We start from the raw sequence: 15,596 nt of genomic DNA on the forward strand, positions 1-15,596 counted from the left end.
GAGCCGCGGGCAGCCCGGGACCCCGGGGTGGGCGCCCTCTGTGCGCCCAGCCCCGCTCGCTCCACCCCCGGGGGGGCGCGGAGCCCCGGGTCCCCCGCAGCGCGCAGACCCGCTGGGGACCCGAAGCCCACCCCCAGGGCGCCGCGTCCCCTCCCTGACTGGCCAGAGCCCCCCCCCCCCCCTGGCGGCGGCCCCTGCCGGGCTCGGGGCCGGTGGTCGCGGAGGCCGGGGCTCGGGGAGGGTCCCTGGCGGTGGGGCGGGGGCGCCCGCGCCGGCTCGGGTCCCCGGAGGAAGGGGCGCAGGCGGCGGGGCCGGGCTCTGCCTGGGAGGGATGCGGGGCAGCCGAGGGTCCGCTTGGGTTTGCCGGACTGCACAAAAAAAGATGAAAGTTTGCGGGCGGACCTGCTTTATTATTACTCTTAAAGGCGGAGGCCAGAAAAGTCCTTCCTGCTGCTGGCGCTGGGTGCCCGGGGGTCCCCGAGTCCTGCGGCTTCAGAGCGGCCTCCTGCACCCCGGCCGGTTAGGTAGCGGTGGGGGCGCAGCGGGGGTCGCGGAGGCTGCTGGAGGTGCAGGGCTTGGGGTCCCGGCGGGCCAGGGCAGCCCTCGCCAGGGGGACACGCAGGGCTCCCAGGGAGGAGCGCTCCAGGGTGGATGGAGAAAGGGCTCCCGGGCTGTCCACACTGCAAGCCAGGCACCGAGGGGGAGGCCGGCCTGCCAGGAGGTGTGCACTCCCAGAAAGATGCCTCTGGCCCTTTGTAGCCTCCGGACTGGAATAGGTGGGCCTGGGTCCCCCGGGGTCTAGGGTCTGTGGAGAGAAGCCTTAGCAAGGCCTTAGGGGAAGGAAAGAAAAAAAATTAAAAAAAGGTGGCGGTGGGGGTAACGGTAGGAATTGTGCCAGTTCCTCCGGTGTGGACGCTGGTGCCAAACTCCTACGGGCCCCTGGCAGTTCCTGGTTGTTGATCGCCCCCACCCCACGCACCAGTTTAGATTCCGTGTGTGGGTGGGGTGGAAAGAAAGGAGTCCAGGTCATTAGAGCCTGCTATCTCGCTAGGTCTTCTAACAGAACAAAAATCAGAATGAATTGTTATGGAAAGGGGGTGTTGCATCCTGGGACAAGTTTCATTTTGCAGTTGGCCCAAGGAACGGTGTCTGTCTGTCTGTCTGTCTGTCTCTCTCTCTCTCTCTCTCTCTCGTCATATTTCTCCCTTTATAATGCCCAACCTGTACGTGTGTCCTCCCTGGGCAAAATGTATGTGAATTTCAGAAAATTAAATTTCCATAGGAGAACGATCTTTTACAATACTCCTCTAAGGGCCCAGCATTTCCTCATTCGCCTTATGCGAGGGTGGAAATGTAACCACACTGATCCTTCGTCTCCTCCCAAGACCAAAAAGGAGACCCCCCCCCCCAAATGAGAGCAGAAAAACAAAGTGGATATTTTGTCTATACATACGATGCCACAGATGAGGATTGGTGAACATGAGGCTAGGCGCTTGCCTTTTTAAGGGTAGATATTCTTTCTATGTTGGATGTCTGTGTACGCTTCTGCTAAACAGGTTTAAAGTCTAAGGCTTTTGAGCTGGTCTCTTGCACTTATGATGCTGAATTGATTCTGAGCATGAGTATTCGGACTAGAAAGGATGTTTGGGGCCTAAAAATAGAAGGCTGTTTGCGCTCGTCTGGGATATTTTGGTTATCAGCTAGGTTTCCTCACTACCATCCTTTTAAGACTATTTTGAAAATAAAATTGTTTTTCTGCTATTCATCATACTGCTTACACAGATTACATTTTTATTTTTGTTGTTTTTAACCAGTAAGCAGACCACAGACAAGTTTATATGAAACTGGATATTTTAATTTATATTCATTGGCTAAGATAATGAGTTAGGTTTCCCTAAAACTTGTTTCCTCATCCCCATACCTGTGTTTAACGGAATTCAAAAAGAGGGCGGTAGTCGAGATTCTCTGTAGGTAGAGATTCTGTCTATGATTAAAAGAATGTATGGATCTTCTGTGGATGTTCAGGTCTTGACAGCATTTTAAAAATCATTTTCATTTTGAATTTAAGAAACGCGTTGCTTTTGGAATAAAAGCCCGAGAGCAGTAGACGTTCTATACTCTGCAACATAATCAAACACATATGCAGAGAAGAAATACTATGGGGTCTGTTTTAAAAGTGGTAACAGCAAATTGGTTATCATATTCAGAACTATGTTCAAAATAAATTACAGCGTTGCTGGGTAGAGAGCAGAGAGGTAAACACTTTAAACACACACACACACACACACACACACACACACACACACACACACACGTCTGGTGTTCAAATCAATACAATATTTAGTGAGCTCATATTTTATGTTCGTGCCACTGAGCTCCGCATCGTAGACAACCAGAGATGAATTCAGTAGACTCTTTTGATACAGTAATTTGAAATAATACTTCAACATGATATTGATAATATATTTCATGAGTCAGTTAGGAATGTACTAGTCTTGTTTACGGGATCTCGTTTTGGGACTCCACGCAACTACTTACTTAGTTCGTTTATACTGACCACGTAAAATTATGAAAAGAACTAGTATGCTTTATATAAAGTTGTTTATTCGCGTTGTATTTTTAACAAAGCGCTGCAGTTTGGAAATGTTCGGGTCCCCCAGGTGTCAAGGAAATGGAAATAAATATTTTTAACATTTCTGTCAGGTGTAGCTTACTCGAAGCTTAAAATAGTTAAGGGACGCCACTGCAAGAGGGTCCGAGGCCCTTTCTGTCCCAGATAATTCTAGGACAAAGAAGCCGTTTGCAAATTCAGCTCATTAGTTGACGGCCAGGTAGAAATGATGGAAAGAAGATGCCCAGCCTATATCCAGTAGCATCCTTTTAGTTAGGGGGTCTGTCAACATTTCCACAGGGAAGACTGGTGTTTCAGGGTTCATAACTAAGTTGCTTGAAATAGCTGCAAGCTGAAACAGTATGCAGAAACTTGAAATCCAGATGTATATTTTAAAACTAAAAGCAGTGCAAGTCTCTAGCACTGTTTTAGGTTAGAGAACACTGGAATATATATATATATATATATTCACCAGTATCATATGTTTTGCTGGCAGTGTTAAAGAAAGAAGACATATTTTTAGATATATGATCTAGTACGTGTAGTTAATTTTGCATCTTTAATAACACTTTTCAGTACTTAGGAAGATAGACATTCAAAATGACAGAGCAATTTCTATTTGAAAATAATATCTCGACCTCATTGGCCCTTTTTTCCTCTTAGAAAGCAAGTGGGCAGCCGGGCGTGGTGACCCACGCTTGTAATCCCAGCATTCGGGAGGCTGAGACTGGAGGATCGTGGGTTCCCGGCCAGCCTCAGCTACTTAGTGAGGCCCTCCGCAACTTAGTGAGACCCTGTTCCAAAATAAAGAAAATAAAGAAGAAAAAATTGGGCTCGGGGGTGTAGTTCAAAGGTAAAATGCCCTTGGGTTCAATCCCCAGCACCCCCCCACACATACACACATGAAACCGAGTAGGCAGTTTATAAATACTTGACACTCGTGAGATTTTTTTCTTTATAAATACTTGACACTAGTGAGATATTTTTTCTAAGTATTTAATGGCTAGATTTTATGTTTAAATCTAATTATACCTAAATAAGAGGAAGTAGGTTATTAAAACTGTCAAATTCTTATTAAGCCTAATATACATTGTTATTCAAAATTATGTAAGTCAGATTTCAGGTTGTACAAAGATGGACGCATTTTTATTATGCCTTTAAATGCAATGGGGCTTCGAGTTAAGTATTTTAGGGTTGAATATATAAAAGCTATTGGTAAGTTAATCGGAACAACTCTTCTTCGATGGAAAATATTTTAAAAAGTTTTACAAAACTTCTATTTGAGAAAATATATGTAAATGCCTTTCATTATTTTATCCCCTTCAATATCATTTCTCGAGTTAAATCTCTTTTTAATTTCAAGTCGCATATCAAATTGAATTCCAGAATTCCAGCTCATTCACTGCTAGGTGATCTGACCCATCTTGATACATGGCACATAAATTGCTGGCTTAAACTGAAAGAGTTTACATAAAAAATCATTCTTTGGCATATATTTAAAGTTTCTTCAAGTGACATATCATATTTTTTTTTTCCCTTCAGAATTCAATCAGTTCAATCAGCTTTGCCGAAATCCTAGGTTCGGTTCTAAAAGTTAAGTGTAGTATTTTTGGAAACTCTTTGACAGTCTAACTGAAAATTTTTGCCCCCCCCACCCCCCGCCATCGCTGGTCATCCTTGCTTTTTATTATAAAGAAAGATTTGATACAATTCTATCACGAAAAATAATTCTATTTCAGTTATTTGGCAGGGGTGATGTACCAACTGAAGTTGGTCCCGAGTAGTTGATTAGCCAAGACTACACTTCTGTCCATAGAAGTGTCACGGGCAACCTCAATTCCACAGAGCGATCTCAACAACACACCAAGAGGCAGCTTGCAGGGTCTGAGTTGAAGCTCCATGAATCTTCTTTCAGAATGTCACAGTTTGAGTCATAAAGAGTCTCAGATGAAGTTTCGATAGCGTTTCTAGAGTTAATTTTATTTTATTTTATTTCAAGTTGGGTATCAAGTCGAAAGAAAACCCGACTTTACCATCCAAGTTGTCTAACCTGTCATTTTAATGCTGGCTACAGGGAGGTGTTTTCTTTTGTTTTTGCAAAGGAATTTCTCAGTTCTGAAATGTGAGAGTAGAAATTTCCTTTCTGTACAGTTTCTTGAATTTTTAGATTTTATATTTTAAGAACGTGGAGAGATGAAATTGCTGTTAAGTTGCTGTTAAGGTGGTCACATATTATTCTTTGCAGAGAAATGCTTTCGTATTGGGTAGCGTAGAGAACAATTTAAACTTGTGCTTACCCCTAACGACTTAAAGAGCATGCGTGTGTGTGTGTGTGTGTGTGTGTGTGTGTGTGTGTGTGTGTTGGGGATCGAACCCACGGGCATTCTACCTCTAACATACACTCCCTATTTTATTTTCTTAGTTTGAAACAGGCTCTCATTAAGTTTCTGAGGGCCTTGCTAAATTGCTAACGCTGACCTCAAACCTGAGAGCCTCCTGTCTCAGCCTCCCAAGTGCTGGAATTATTAGGCATGCACCACCACACCTGGTAAATAGCCATATTTGACTGTTATTCACCCTTTAAACTATTTTTCCATTGCATGGGTATGGTAGAGATGAAATATGCAAACATTTTTTGATTCTTTTGGTTTTTCTTTCAGATAAACACAATTGAGAATCTTCAAGAGAATTTTTTTTAGCTTCAAATATCTACTTAGAAATATAAAATAACAATTAAACATATAATTACGCTTCTGGTTGACATAAAATCACAGTCGGTACTCTTCTCCATACCAACACACACACAATTTTTCCCCTCTCAGAAAAACATCAGGCAATCCAATTTGGTAGAGTGAATAGCAGTAAAACAATATATTTAGCCATTAAACTAGAGTTCAGACAAAACAAGAAAGGTTGTCATCGTATTATGTTAGCATTTTTTTCCCAAGTCAAGTTCTGAGCTTTACAGAAAACACACACAACTTGTGATTATCTATTTTTTTGTTAAGTGTTATATATAAAAACCTACCCATATTTACTAGGCCATTATTAAGCTGCTTAAGCAAAGTAAAATGGATTTATATATTTCACTCTTAGGGATCTTTTCTTTCTTTTTTCCCATATTGAATCAATTTCCCTTTTCTTCTAGCTAAAAAATCCATTATGTTAAAAATATGCAATATAATAATAATGTCTCACAGTTCTTGAAAACCCTTATATTGAGGCAGATTTCTTTATTATTTTCTGAAATCTAGCCCAACTCGAGTGAAACCCATTAGCATTCATCGTTGATTTCTCCTTACCACCAAAGACCATCTCAGGACATAAAGCAAAGAATTACATATTCAATTGAACCCTTAAGGATGCTTATAAAGTAAAAGCCCATGTTTACCAGACAGCTGATTTGGAAGAAAACACTATGTCATACTGCTCGTCTTACAAAAAGCAGATCATTGCGATTATACTCTATGCTTAGGTGGTATGCTCTACATTTTGCAGATTTAAAAAAAATTATTCCAATTTATGCAGGGCACGGTGGCACATGCTTGTAATCCCAGTACTTGGGAGGCTGAGACAGGAGGATCGCGGGTTCAAAGCCAGCCTCAGCAACTTAGTGAGATTCTATTTCCAAATAATAATATAAAAAAGACTAGGGGTATAGCTCAGAGATAGAATGCCCCATGGGTTTAATCCCCAGTACCACAAAAACAAGTAAAAAAAAATATTTCCAATTTATATTGGAAAATTATGGTTTCTGGAGATGGAGGTTCTTGGGTGGAGAAACGGTAGATATGTGGCAGAAGCAGGAAGAAAGGGAATTTTCTTGTTTCTGAGCGTTTGCATTCCCTTCTAAACAGTACACCTTTTCTCCTGCTCTTATTAATATTTACTTTGACACAGAAAACCATACAGCAGGTGTGTTAAAAACACAGTATGCCGAGCGAACAAAATGTCTGACAGTCAGGCGAATACTGGCAAACGTGGCTCATTTCGGTTATTTTCAAAAGTGCGCATTTTGTGACATTGTGATTTTGAAAACGGCATGAACTGTATTCAGGAGTCCTGGAGGTCAAGTACTGCCGCAGGGAGCGGGCACTGTCCTGGAGGGACTGGCTCTTGAGCCGGGAGGCTTCTCAGGTTGAGGACCAAACCCTCTACTCCAGGTTCAGTGTGTCCCTGGGACGCTTCCACCACTGGGACAGAAGAAGTTGTCAGGAAATGAGTCCGAAGCCAGGGCACTGTTGGGGAGGGATGCTGGCTCAACATCCCAGCTGTTAGCCCCACAGATCTCTGGTCCTGGAAAGTGGCCTTTTTCTTTATGGAACACTTTCATTTATTTATTTAAAAATACTTATTAAGCACTACACGATGAGTGCTGTTTTGGGAGGGAAAATATAGGGCGAAGCAAGTACAAATATAATCTGGAGTGCTAGGAGTGCGTCCCTCCATCTTGGGCTCCTATGTCAAAAGGAATAAATAGATCATATGTATAGATCATATCACATATATGTTTCAAAGAGGATCAGGCGGGGAGTGACGGTGCAGGCCTGTAGTCTCTACCCTCAGGGATAGGAGGATTGCAGGTTCGAGGCCAGCCTCAGCAACTTGGTGAGGGCCTCAGTCATTTAACGAGACTCTGTTTCAAGATAAAAAGTAGAAAATAGGGCCGGGGGTGTAGCTGGGAGGTAGAATGCCCTGGGTTCAATCTCTAGGACCACAAAAGGAAAAGCAAAACTTAGCCAAACAACAAGCCAAAGAGCAAGAAAAGAGGGTCACCAGAGTCCAGTGAATGCTCGGAAAGCGGATCCCAGAGTTTAAAGAAAGCTTTCCCATCTTGAACCGGAGAATGGGGAGCCAAGTGGAAGGAAGGGAACTGACCAATAACCTAAGAGAGAAGTCACCCAAGGGCGACTGAAATCGTGACAAGGTTTTGTTTGGTCCTTTTCCTGGCTGGAGGGAAGGGTACCGCAGAGGTGAGAGAATTCAGCCCTAAAATAATAGGCTTAGTGTCGGTTTTATGATAAGAAATCATCTTTGGAGCACATACACTTAAATGCTTGGGCGTGTATGGTGAAAATCTTGACCAAGGAGAGAGTAGCCTACAAGTAGAAAGTGGGGGTGTTTGATTGACACCTGTCTGTCAGAGCCAGACAGTAACGGGCGACCTGAATTTTAGCTGTTGCCTAGTTACCACAGGGCATCGGATGCTGTGAAGAAGAGACGGGAAGAATCCTCTGAACAGAGTCTTGGGAGTTGGTTGAGAGAGCATTGTCCTGGAGGGGCAGGACCTTGCTCGTGTATTAAGAATAGTATGTTCTAGCTGGGCGTGGTGGCACATTCCTGTAATCCCAGTACCTGGGAGGCTGAGACAGGAGGATCTGGGTTTGTGGCCAGCCTCAGCTACTTAGTGAGGCCCTTGCAACTTACTGAGACTCTGTTTCAAAATAAAGAATAAAAAATAGGGCTGGGGGTGGAGCTCGGAGTTAGAATGCCCCTGGGTTCCATCCCCAGTACCGCAAAAAAAAAAAAAAAAAAAAAAAAAAAAAGAATAAATAGTATGTTCTATATATGACAGTGAAGGGCTTGTTCTGCCAGGATTCTATTACCAAACTCTGTGTTAATTACAGGGCCACATTGGCGAGTTAGCTGACCCAGGGTAAATTGTGTTCTCTAGCTATGGAGCAGAGAAGAGGTTTGCTAGTCTCCAAGACTGATTATTCTGGATCTTTACTTAATTGAGTTAATATGCTACAGATTAACGGTTGAAGATTAAGAAGGCAAATAAATGTGTCAACCCAAAATGGCAGGAGGAATGAGACCCACCAGAAGTATGGGTGGTAAGGGCGTACTTTTTTTGGGTCTGTGTGATTAATTTTCTAGTGGTCATTTTCAGCGTGGTATATATCTTTGCGTGTGTATATTGGGGGGTGGATGCTGAGGATTGAACCTAGGGGCATTCTACCTCTGAGCTGCACCTTTAGTTTTATTTTATTTATTTTTAGTTTGTAACAGGTTCTCACTAAGTTGCTGAGGTTGGTCTTGAACCTGCAATCCTCCTGTCTCAGCCTTCCAAGTACTGGGCTTACAAGTGTGTGCCACCAGCTTCCTATCTATCTTTATTCTGCAGCTGATGCCTCTGAACCGCTTTGGGACCACTGGGTCCCTCTGCCAAGTGGGTATGCAGCAAATATCCGTGGTGTCGTTAAAAGCTGAAAGCACGGAAAGGCTCCATGGAGCCAGGGACTCCACGGTTTCCCCTGAATGTCTCCTGCCATAGTGTTGATGAGACTTTATTTTTTAGCTGGGATCTGGATGAGACCACACCTCAGGGTTCTCCAGGCTGCAGACAGGAGATGTCGTAATGTGTTCGATGCAATCTGTGGATGGAGCATCGGACTTCCTTCTGAGGCCTAATTCCTGTGGACAGCCCAACATGGGGATTTAATAAAAGCGTACATCTATTCTGTAAGGAATCCAGCAGCAAATGGAGGAAATTTTTGTCCGCCTTTGAAATGGGTGGACCCCGAGACATTGGTCTGTTTGAAGTGGCCTCATAACCCATAGACAGGTGCTTCGGCCCTGCCTGCCATTTCTGGACCGGGGCACCCAGTCCTGATAAGACATATATCATTTACAAGGAGAGTTTATGTATTTACGATGTGTCATTATCGTTGCTGTGTTTCCTGTTTTATGTAGGTGGTAGCCCTTGGAGAGGTACCAGATGGGACCGTGGTTACTGTCATGGCGGGCAACGATGAAAATTATTCTGCTGAGCTCCGGAATGCATCCGCTGTTATGAAAAACCAAGTCGCAAGGTTCAACGATCTGAGATTTGTGGGCCGGAGTGGACGAGGTAGGCCCTGGGTTTTTAATACTGATAATGGTACGAGCACATGACGACCGTCTGGTGACGTGCAGACTAGTCCATATACAAATCCAGTCTGTATACAAATCAGCACCTTCTTCCACCCAACAGACTTACTGAAGATTTTACTTAAATACATCCAGACGTAGTGGAGTGGTTTCCTGAGTAACTCAGGCCTTTTGAGTTTGTTTTATGATACTGAAAACTCAAGCAGTGTTTGTCTGAAGAACAACCTCCTAATTTCACTGGTGTGGGTGTATAAAGAGAGAAAAGCACAGTTTGGAGGATTACGTTCTGAATTATGAGAAGTCACATGACTGAGAAAACTGACTTCCAAAGCGGAAAGGAAAGGGGCTGCCTTGAATCAGTTTCCTGAGAGTGACCGGTTCTGTTCTAAGTCACAGCCAGGGCAGCTCGCCTACTGCCCTTCACTAACATGTTAGCGCTACATGACTTAATTTATCCTTATAATAAGAGAATATTAAAAATCATGTTTCAGTGAGGCCCTCTGCAACTTAGTGAGACCCTGTTTCAAAATAAAGAATTAAAAAATAGGGCTGGGGCGTAGTTTGGAGGTACAGTGCCCCTGGGTTCAATTCCCAGGACTGCAATAAAAAATCCTTTTTTTAAAAAAACAACAACAGAGGGCTTTTCACTTGAATAAGTGAATAATGTATTTCTTATGTTAAAATGATGATGTAAATTTGCCTAAAAATGAATGATCAGGACTAATAGTTCTATACTGTTTAAGGACTTCAACCATCTGAAATTATATTCATATATTAGGAATCCTTAAAAGGATCATAAAACAGGAAATAATCCCTTTTAAGGTTTTCACAGCTGTTTCATAAATGGGGTTAATGTTTTTTTTTTTTTAAAGTCTCTGAGGAGACCAATATTTTGGTTTTTATTTACTTATTCTACAGAGAGATTTTTACTAGCCATCATGAAGTATTATGTTCATTTATTTATTTATTGCATCTTAAATTTGTTTCAAGTATCTCAATAAGGAGATTAAAAATAGACCATGTCAAGACTGAGGTGAAATGAAATTATAAAGCCTCTGGATTCACTGCAACCCAGGTTTGAATTAAGAAATTAGAAGTACCAATTTTTAAACCACGCTTAATAATTGCTCTCTAGTTGGGATCAGATGTCAAATTATTGCCATTGTAAAAACTTGATAAGGGAAATTCAGGCAAGGCTGTTTCCGATGAGTAGTTTTAGTTTACTTTCTAGGAACAGAGCCAAGAAGTTGTACTTTTTAACTTAAGGGAAAAAAAATGATGCATGCTAATGAGATACCGTCACTGAAAGGTTGTTTGAAATACAGTGAGGCTCGGAGACTCTGGTAGAACCCAAACTAAATAGTTTATCTTCGCATCAGGTATAGTTTATTCATTAAAAGAAAAAGAGGACACATCCTATATCACTACTGAGCAATTAGGTTTGGAGTGGTTGTGTGTGTGTGTGTGTGTGTGTGTGTGAGATGATTTATTTTTCTTCCAGTTATAGATGCAGCTTCATGGTCCAATTACTTTTTCTTTTTCCTTAGTAAGAATAAAAAAAAAATGTAACGACAGTGATTTACCTGTAGACTCCATATTGCATCTTTCTTTTTATGTCCTATTTCTTTATTTTTAATTATTTTAGTATTTAAAGGATTGGGTGTTACACTTAATTTTAGTTTACAGAGCCAAGCTGGCATTTTCCTTGGCCTTTTGTATTCTATGGATGCTGCATTAACTTTTTTTCTGATCAATTTGAGTAGAAACTATGGCAAAGTGATAGTGTACTTTGTAAACCCTCAACATATTTATTTAAGGAACTTCAAAGAGAAACAAGGGGTGTGCACTGTTTTACTATATTGGCTTTCTGAGTTTTGGCTGGTTTCCCAAATAGCAATTTTTATATTTAAAAAAAAAAGACAGACTTAACTGCTTGCAGACTTTTCACGCATGGAAGATGAAGGGAGCTTCTTTTGATGGAGTGTAATTATGTCCAAACAGAGTTGACCCCCTCCCCCTATATTTCTTATGATCTTAACTGAAGAAAGTAGGATTTTTCCTTTGAAGCAGCCGGGACTTGGTGGAGGATCTGAAATGCTCCAGTCTGCTGCCAGAGGCAGGATGGAGAAATTGGTCCAGACTTGTCTTCAAGATTTAGATGGGGGTTGAGGGGAGTGGGTGGAGAGAGAGAGAGAGAGAGAGAGAGAGAGAGAGAGAAATTGACTTATCACCGATAATAGATTTTATATCACAGCATTATCATTATATGAAAGGAAACAGTAATATCAAGCTGAACTGGAGAACAGAAAGCCCAGAGACACTGATAAGAGTAGCACTCTGACAGAAAAATTGGGTCGGATTTCCAGTGGCAGGAAACCCTTAACCTGCTCTGCACCTGACCTGCGTTTATAACAGACCTCCCACTTCCTCTGGCTTTTGCCCTTCCCCGGTTCACTTAGGTGCGCGTCTCGTCAGCATTTGATTCCCATTCTACTTTCTTCCCCGCTTTACAAATTTTGTCAAATTTAGTTAACACAATTAAAAACCACTTAGTGTTAGAACAAAAAAAACCCCCACCAATTTGAGAAAAGAGGCCTCTTTTTCTTTTCACACGTAGAATAGTGAACTCTCAAAAATGGACGCACATTTTGAGATTTATTATAAGAGAGTCATTTCAGTACTTTAGCTTCATGGGTCATCTTATGACAGCTTTTAAAAATGGCTGAAAGAGCCGGGCGTGGTGGCGCAGGCTTGTAATCCCTGTGCTTGGGAGGCTGAGACAGGAGGATCGCACAGGTTCGAAGCCAGCCTCAGCTACTTAGTGAGGCTCTCAGCAACTTAGTGAGACCCTGTTTCCAAATAAAAAAATATTAAAAAAAATAGTTTTGGGAGTATAGCCTGGAGGTAGAAAGCCTCTGGCTGGGTTCCACCCCCAGTACCACCAAAAAAACCAAAACCAAAACCAAAAAAAAATGGCTGAAAGAAAAGTAGAGTATCCATGAAACTTGTATTAAATTAGAACATACTTTGAATTGTAATTTTATTTTAGAATCACTTTTGAAGCACTGACAGTATTTTGCCATTTTAGGATACAATCCCACTCAGAGTCTCACCCCACAAGACCCTCAGGCCAGGTTGGACTTGGTCCCTAGTTGAAGCCATGGTTGGTGCAACTAATTTCTCCAAGAAAAGCCTGCATTTTAATCACTTTTAGAAAGTGATTAGAAATGAGATTTGGAAAAACTTTTTTTTTAATTTAAAGAAATCATAATGCCCACATAAATGTTTGACTCAGGGTGTGCTTTGTTATAAGATGAACCCATGACAAACTTGGCCATAGTTTTTGAAAGTCTCTTCAAAATTACACTTACTTTTCTTCTGAAGGGGCGATCTGAAGTGGAAAGGACCTTCTAGGCTGTGGTTTGAGCGGCCAAAGTGCAGCTCGATGCTCAGAATTTGCTTTTGGTTGATTATAGTTGCTAAAATACTTTCTTACCCCGACTCACCCCTTTCTCACCTCTTTTGGGGGCGGGAATTTTTGATGGAAAACGGCTCTGCTCTGAACATTTAGATGTTTTCTCCCGGAAGGGTGAATTTCATAATTGGCTTATGTTCCTCTGTGAAGTGTTTCCTTGATTTGGGGAGAAGCATGCTTGACTTTTATGTTGTAAGTAAGTTTTAAAGGTCTAAAGTAAAAATATCCCCCAAACCAGTTTAGATAAACCTATGGACAGTGTTACTAGCAGCTTACACGAAGGATAATTGAGAAATATTATACATCTATCATGAATGACATCTGTCTTCCAACCACGGCCACTGAAGCTACCGTTAAAATGCAGTCGCGGGGCCAGGCGTGGTGGGTACGTTTGTAATTCCAGTACTTGGGAGGCTGAGACAGGAGGATCCGGGTTCTTGGCCAGCCTCAGCTACTTAGCAAGGCCATTTACAACTTAGTGAGACCCTGTTTCAAAATAAAGAATAAAAACCAGGGCTGGGGGTGTAGCTTGGAGGTAAGATGCTACTGGACTCAATCCCTAGTAGCCCCCCTCCCCCCAAAAAAGAAATGCTGTCCTGGGTTCAGTGGGACATGGATCTGATCTGCAATAATGGCATTTTATTTTGTTAATGGAGTCGGGTGTGGTGGCACATACCTGTAAACCCAGTACTTGGGAGGCTGAGACAGGAAGATCGCAGGGGCGAGGACAGCCTCAGCTTCTTAGGGAGATGTCAAGCAACTTGCATGACCCTGTTTCAAAATAAAAAGGGCGAGAGCTGGAGCTAGAGGCAGGATGCTCCTGGATTCCATCCCTAGTACCGAAACCGAACACCAAAACCAAACACAAAAAGGAAAACAAAAGCACTGACTTTCAACCCAGGGATCTGACCCGCTCATTCTTCCTCGTCTTTCTACCGTTTTGAGATCTTCCTATTCAAGCTTCTCATCTCCATTTTCATAGACTTTCAGTTTTCTGTGACTTGTTGAGATGCCTGGCTTTCTTATTTTTCTGGTTAGTCCTAATATTTATAATAAATCCTCTGTCCCCTAATTAATTAAATGACCTAAATCCATGTAATATCCAGTATACAGTTAATGACACTGACACTTTAAAAACAGATGTTTTTGTCAGTATAGCTAAGATATTACAGTAGTCCATTTATGTTTACTATTTAAAAAAAGCATTACTCATAAGGTCAGAAAGGCAGGTTTATTTTATTTTTCTTTTTTTGTGGTACTGGGGATTGTAGCTCAGAGGGCCATTCTACCTCTGAGCTTCACACCCAGCTCTATTTTTTTATTCTTTATTTTGAAACAGGTCCCCCTGAGTTGCAGAGGGCCTCACTAAGTAGCTGAGGCTGGCCCCAAATTTAAGATCCTCCTGTCTCAGCCTCTCAAGTACTGGCATTACAAGCCTGCACCATCACGCCTGGCTTAGAAAGGCGGGTTTAGGTCCTGACTTTTTCCATTTATTAATTGTGTGAATTTGGGTAAATTGTTCAACCTCTTTGGGCCTCTGCTTCCTCATTTGTGAAATGGGGGCAATATCTAACTGGCGAGGATTAAATGAGAGAGCATAGACAAGGTGCAAGGAGTTTCATGGGGTTCTCAGCAATATTCATCTCTCCCCATTCTACCCCTCCCCCGTTCCCGTCTTCTCTACCCCGTGGCGGTGGAAAAGACTAGCCAAGAAGACTTAAGGCTGTATATACTCAGTAACAAATGATGTGTGTCTTAAACAGATTTTAGGAACTTACATGGTCTGGGTTGAAAAGGAAACCCATTCACTAGACTTGACAGCCAAAGACCTGTTCTACATTAAGCCCCATACACAGCCTGTTCCGTATTAAGCTTTGAAAAGGCTGCATTAAACTGTGCATTGCTGCATATTGTCTAAGATTTGTGTTTTGATTTAATACCTTCAGCTTTCAGTAGAAGGAAGGCAAGTCTGACCAAAGAAACAAAGCAAAACAAAAGGAGGTTTTTTTTTTTTTTTTTATCTGTTTCAGGAGCCGGCTAAATGAGCGCCCGCCCCGGCCCCAGACTGTTTTATTGACTCACTCTTTCACGCCTACCTTTTCCTGTCTTTGAACAGTTTGCAGTTTTGACTATCTGACATGACTAACCGTTGCAAATCTAACTGATTACAACTGTCAGTGAGTCTGTATAACAGAGTCTGGTATCTTCTGGGGGAAAGCCGACTTCCAAGTCTGCTACCAACCAACCCCCACCCCAGCCCATCCACCGTTTGGAGCCCATTCACTTAAAGCACCAAAATAGACTCTTTCGCTGAGACCCATCTGCTACAAGTAAAAAAAAAAAAAAAAAAAAAATCATGTTTATGTTGAGAAGTGTCGTGTGTATTTGACAAAAAAATAAGTCACCGTCAGGGAGTCACTTTAAGACTTTCTTTTTTTTTAATTTTTTATTGGTGCACTGTATTCATACATCATAGTGGGATACAAAGAAAACTTTTGTAGACATACATGCACACATCACCAGTCACAGCAGAGAAGATACATAGAAGGGGAAGGGGAGGAGGAGGGCGGGGAGGAGAAGAACTTTGTTCCAGTAATGATGAAATCATTATACCACAGGCGCATTAAGGCCAGGACA

The 15,596-nt window shown here is 42.1% G+C and overlaps 1 protein-coding gene across 1 annotated transcript in view; it reads left to right on the top strand.

The window, feature by feature from the left end:
* Positions 1–15,596, top strand: part of RUNX2 (RUNX family transcription factor 2) — a gene marked incomplete at both ends in the record, with an annotated part of 220,112 nt that overhangs the window by 80,369 nt on the left and 124,147 nt on the right. Inside the window, one exon of the mRNA XM_080700355.1 lies at positions 9,308–9,464. Coding sequence (XP_080556481.1) covers positions 9,308–9,464 — 157 coding nt within the window. The remainder of the gene's footprint in view (positions 1–9,307; positions 9,465–15,596) is intronic.

Source organism: Muscardinus avellanarius (genome assembly GCF_963383645.1).
Source record: "Muscardinus avellanarius genome assembly, chromosome: 8".
In the NCBI taxonomy this organism is placed as follows: Eukaryota; Metazoa; Chordata; class Mammalia; order Rodentia; family Gliridae; genus Muscardinus; species Muscardinus avellanarius.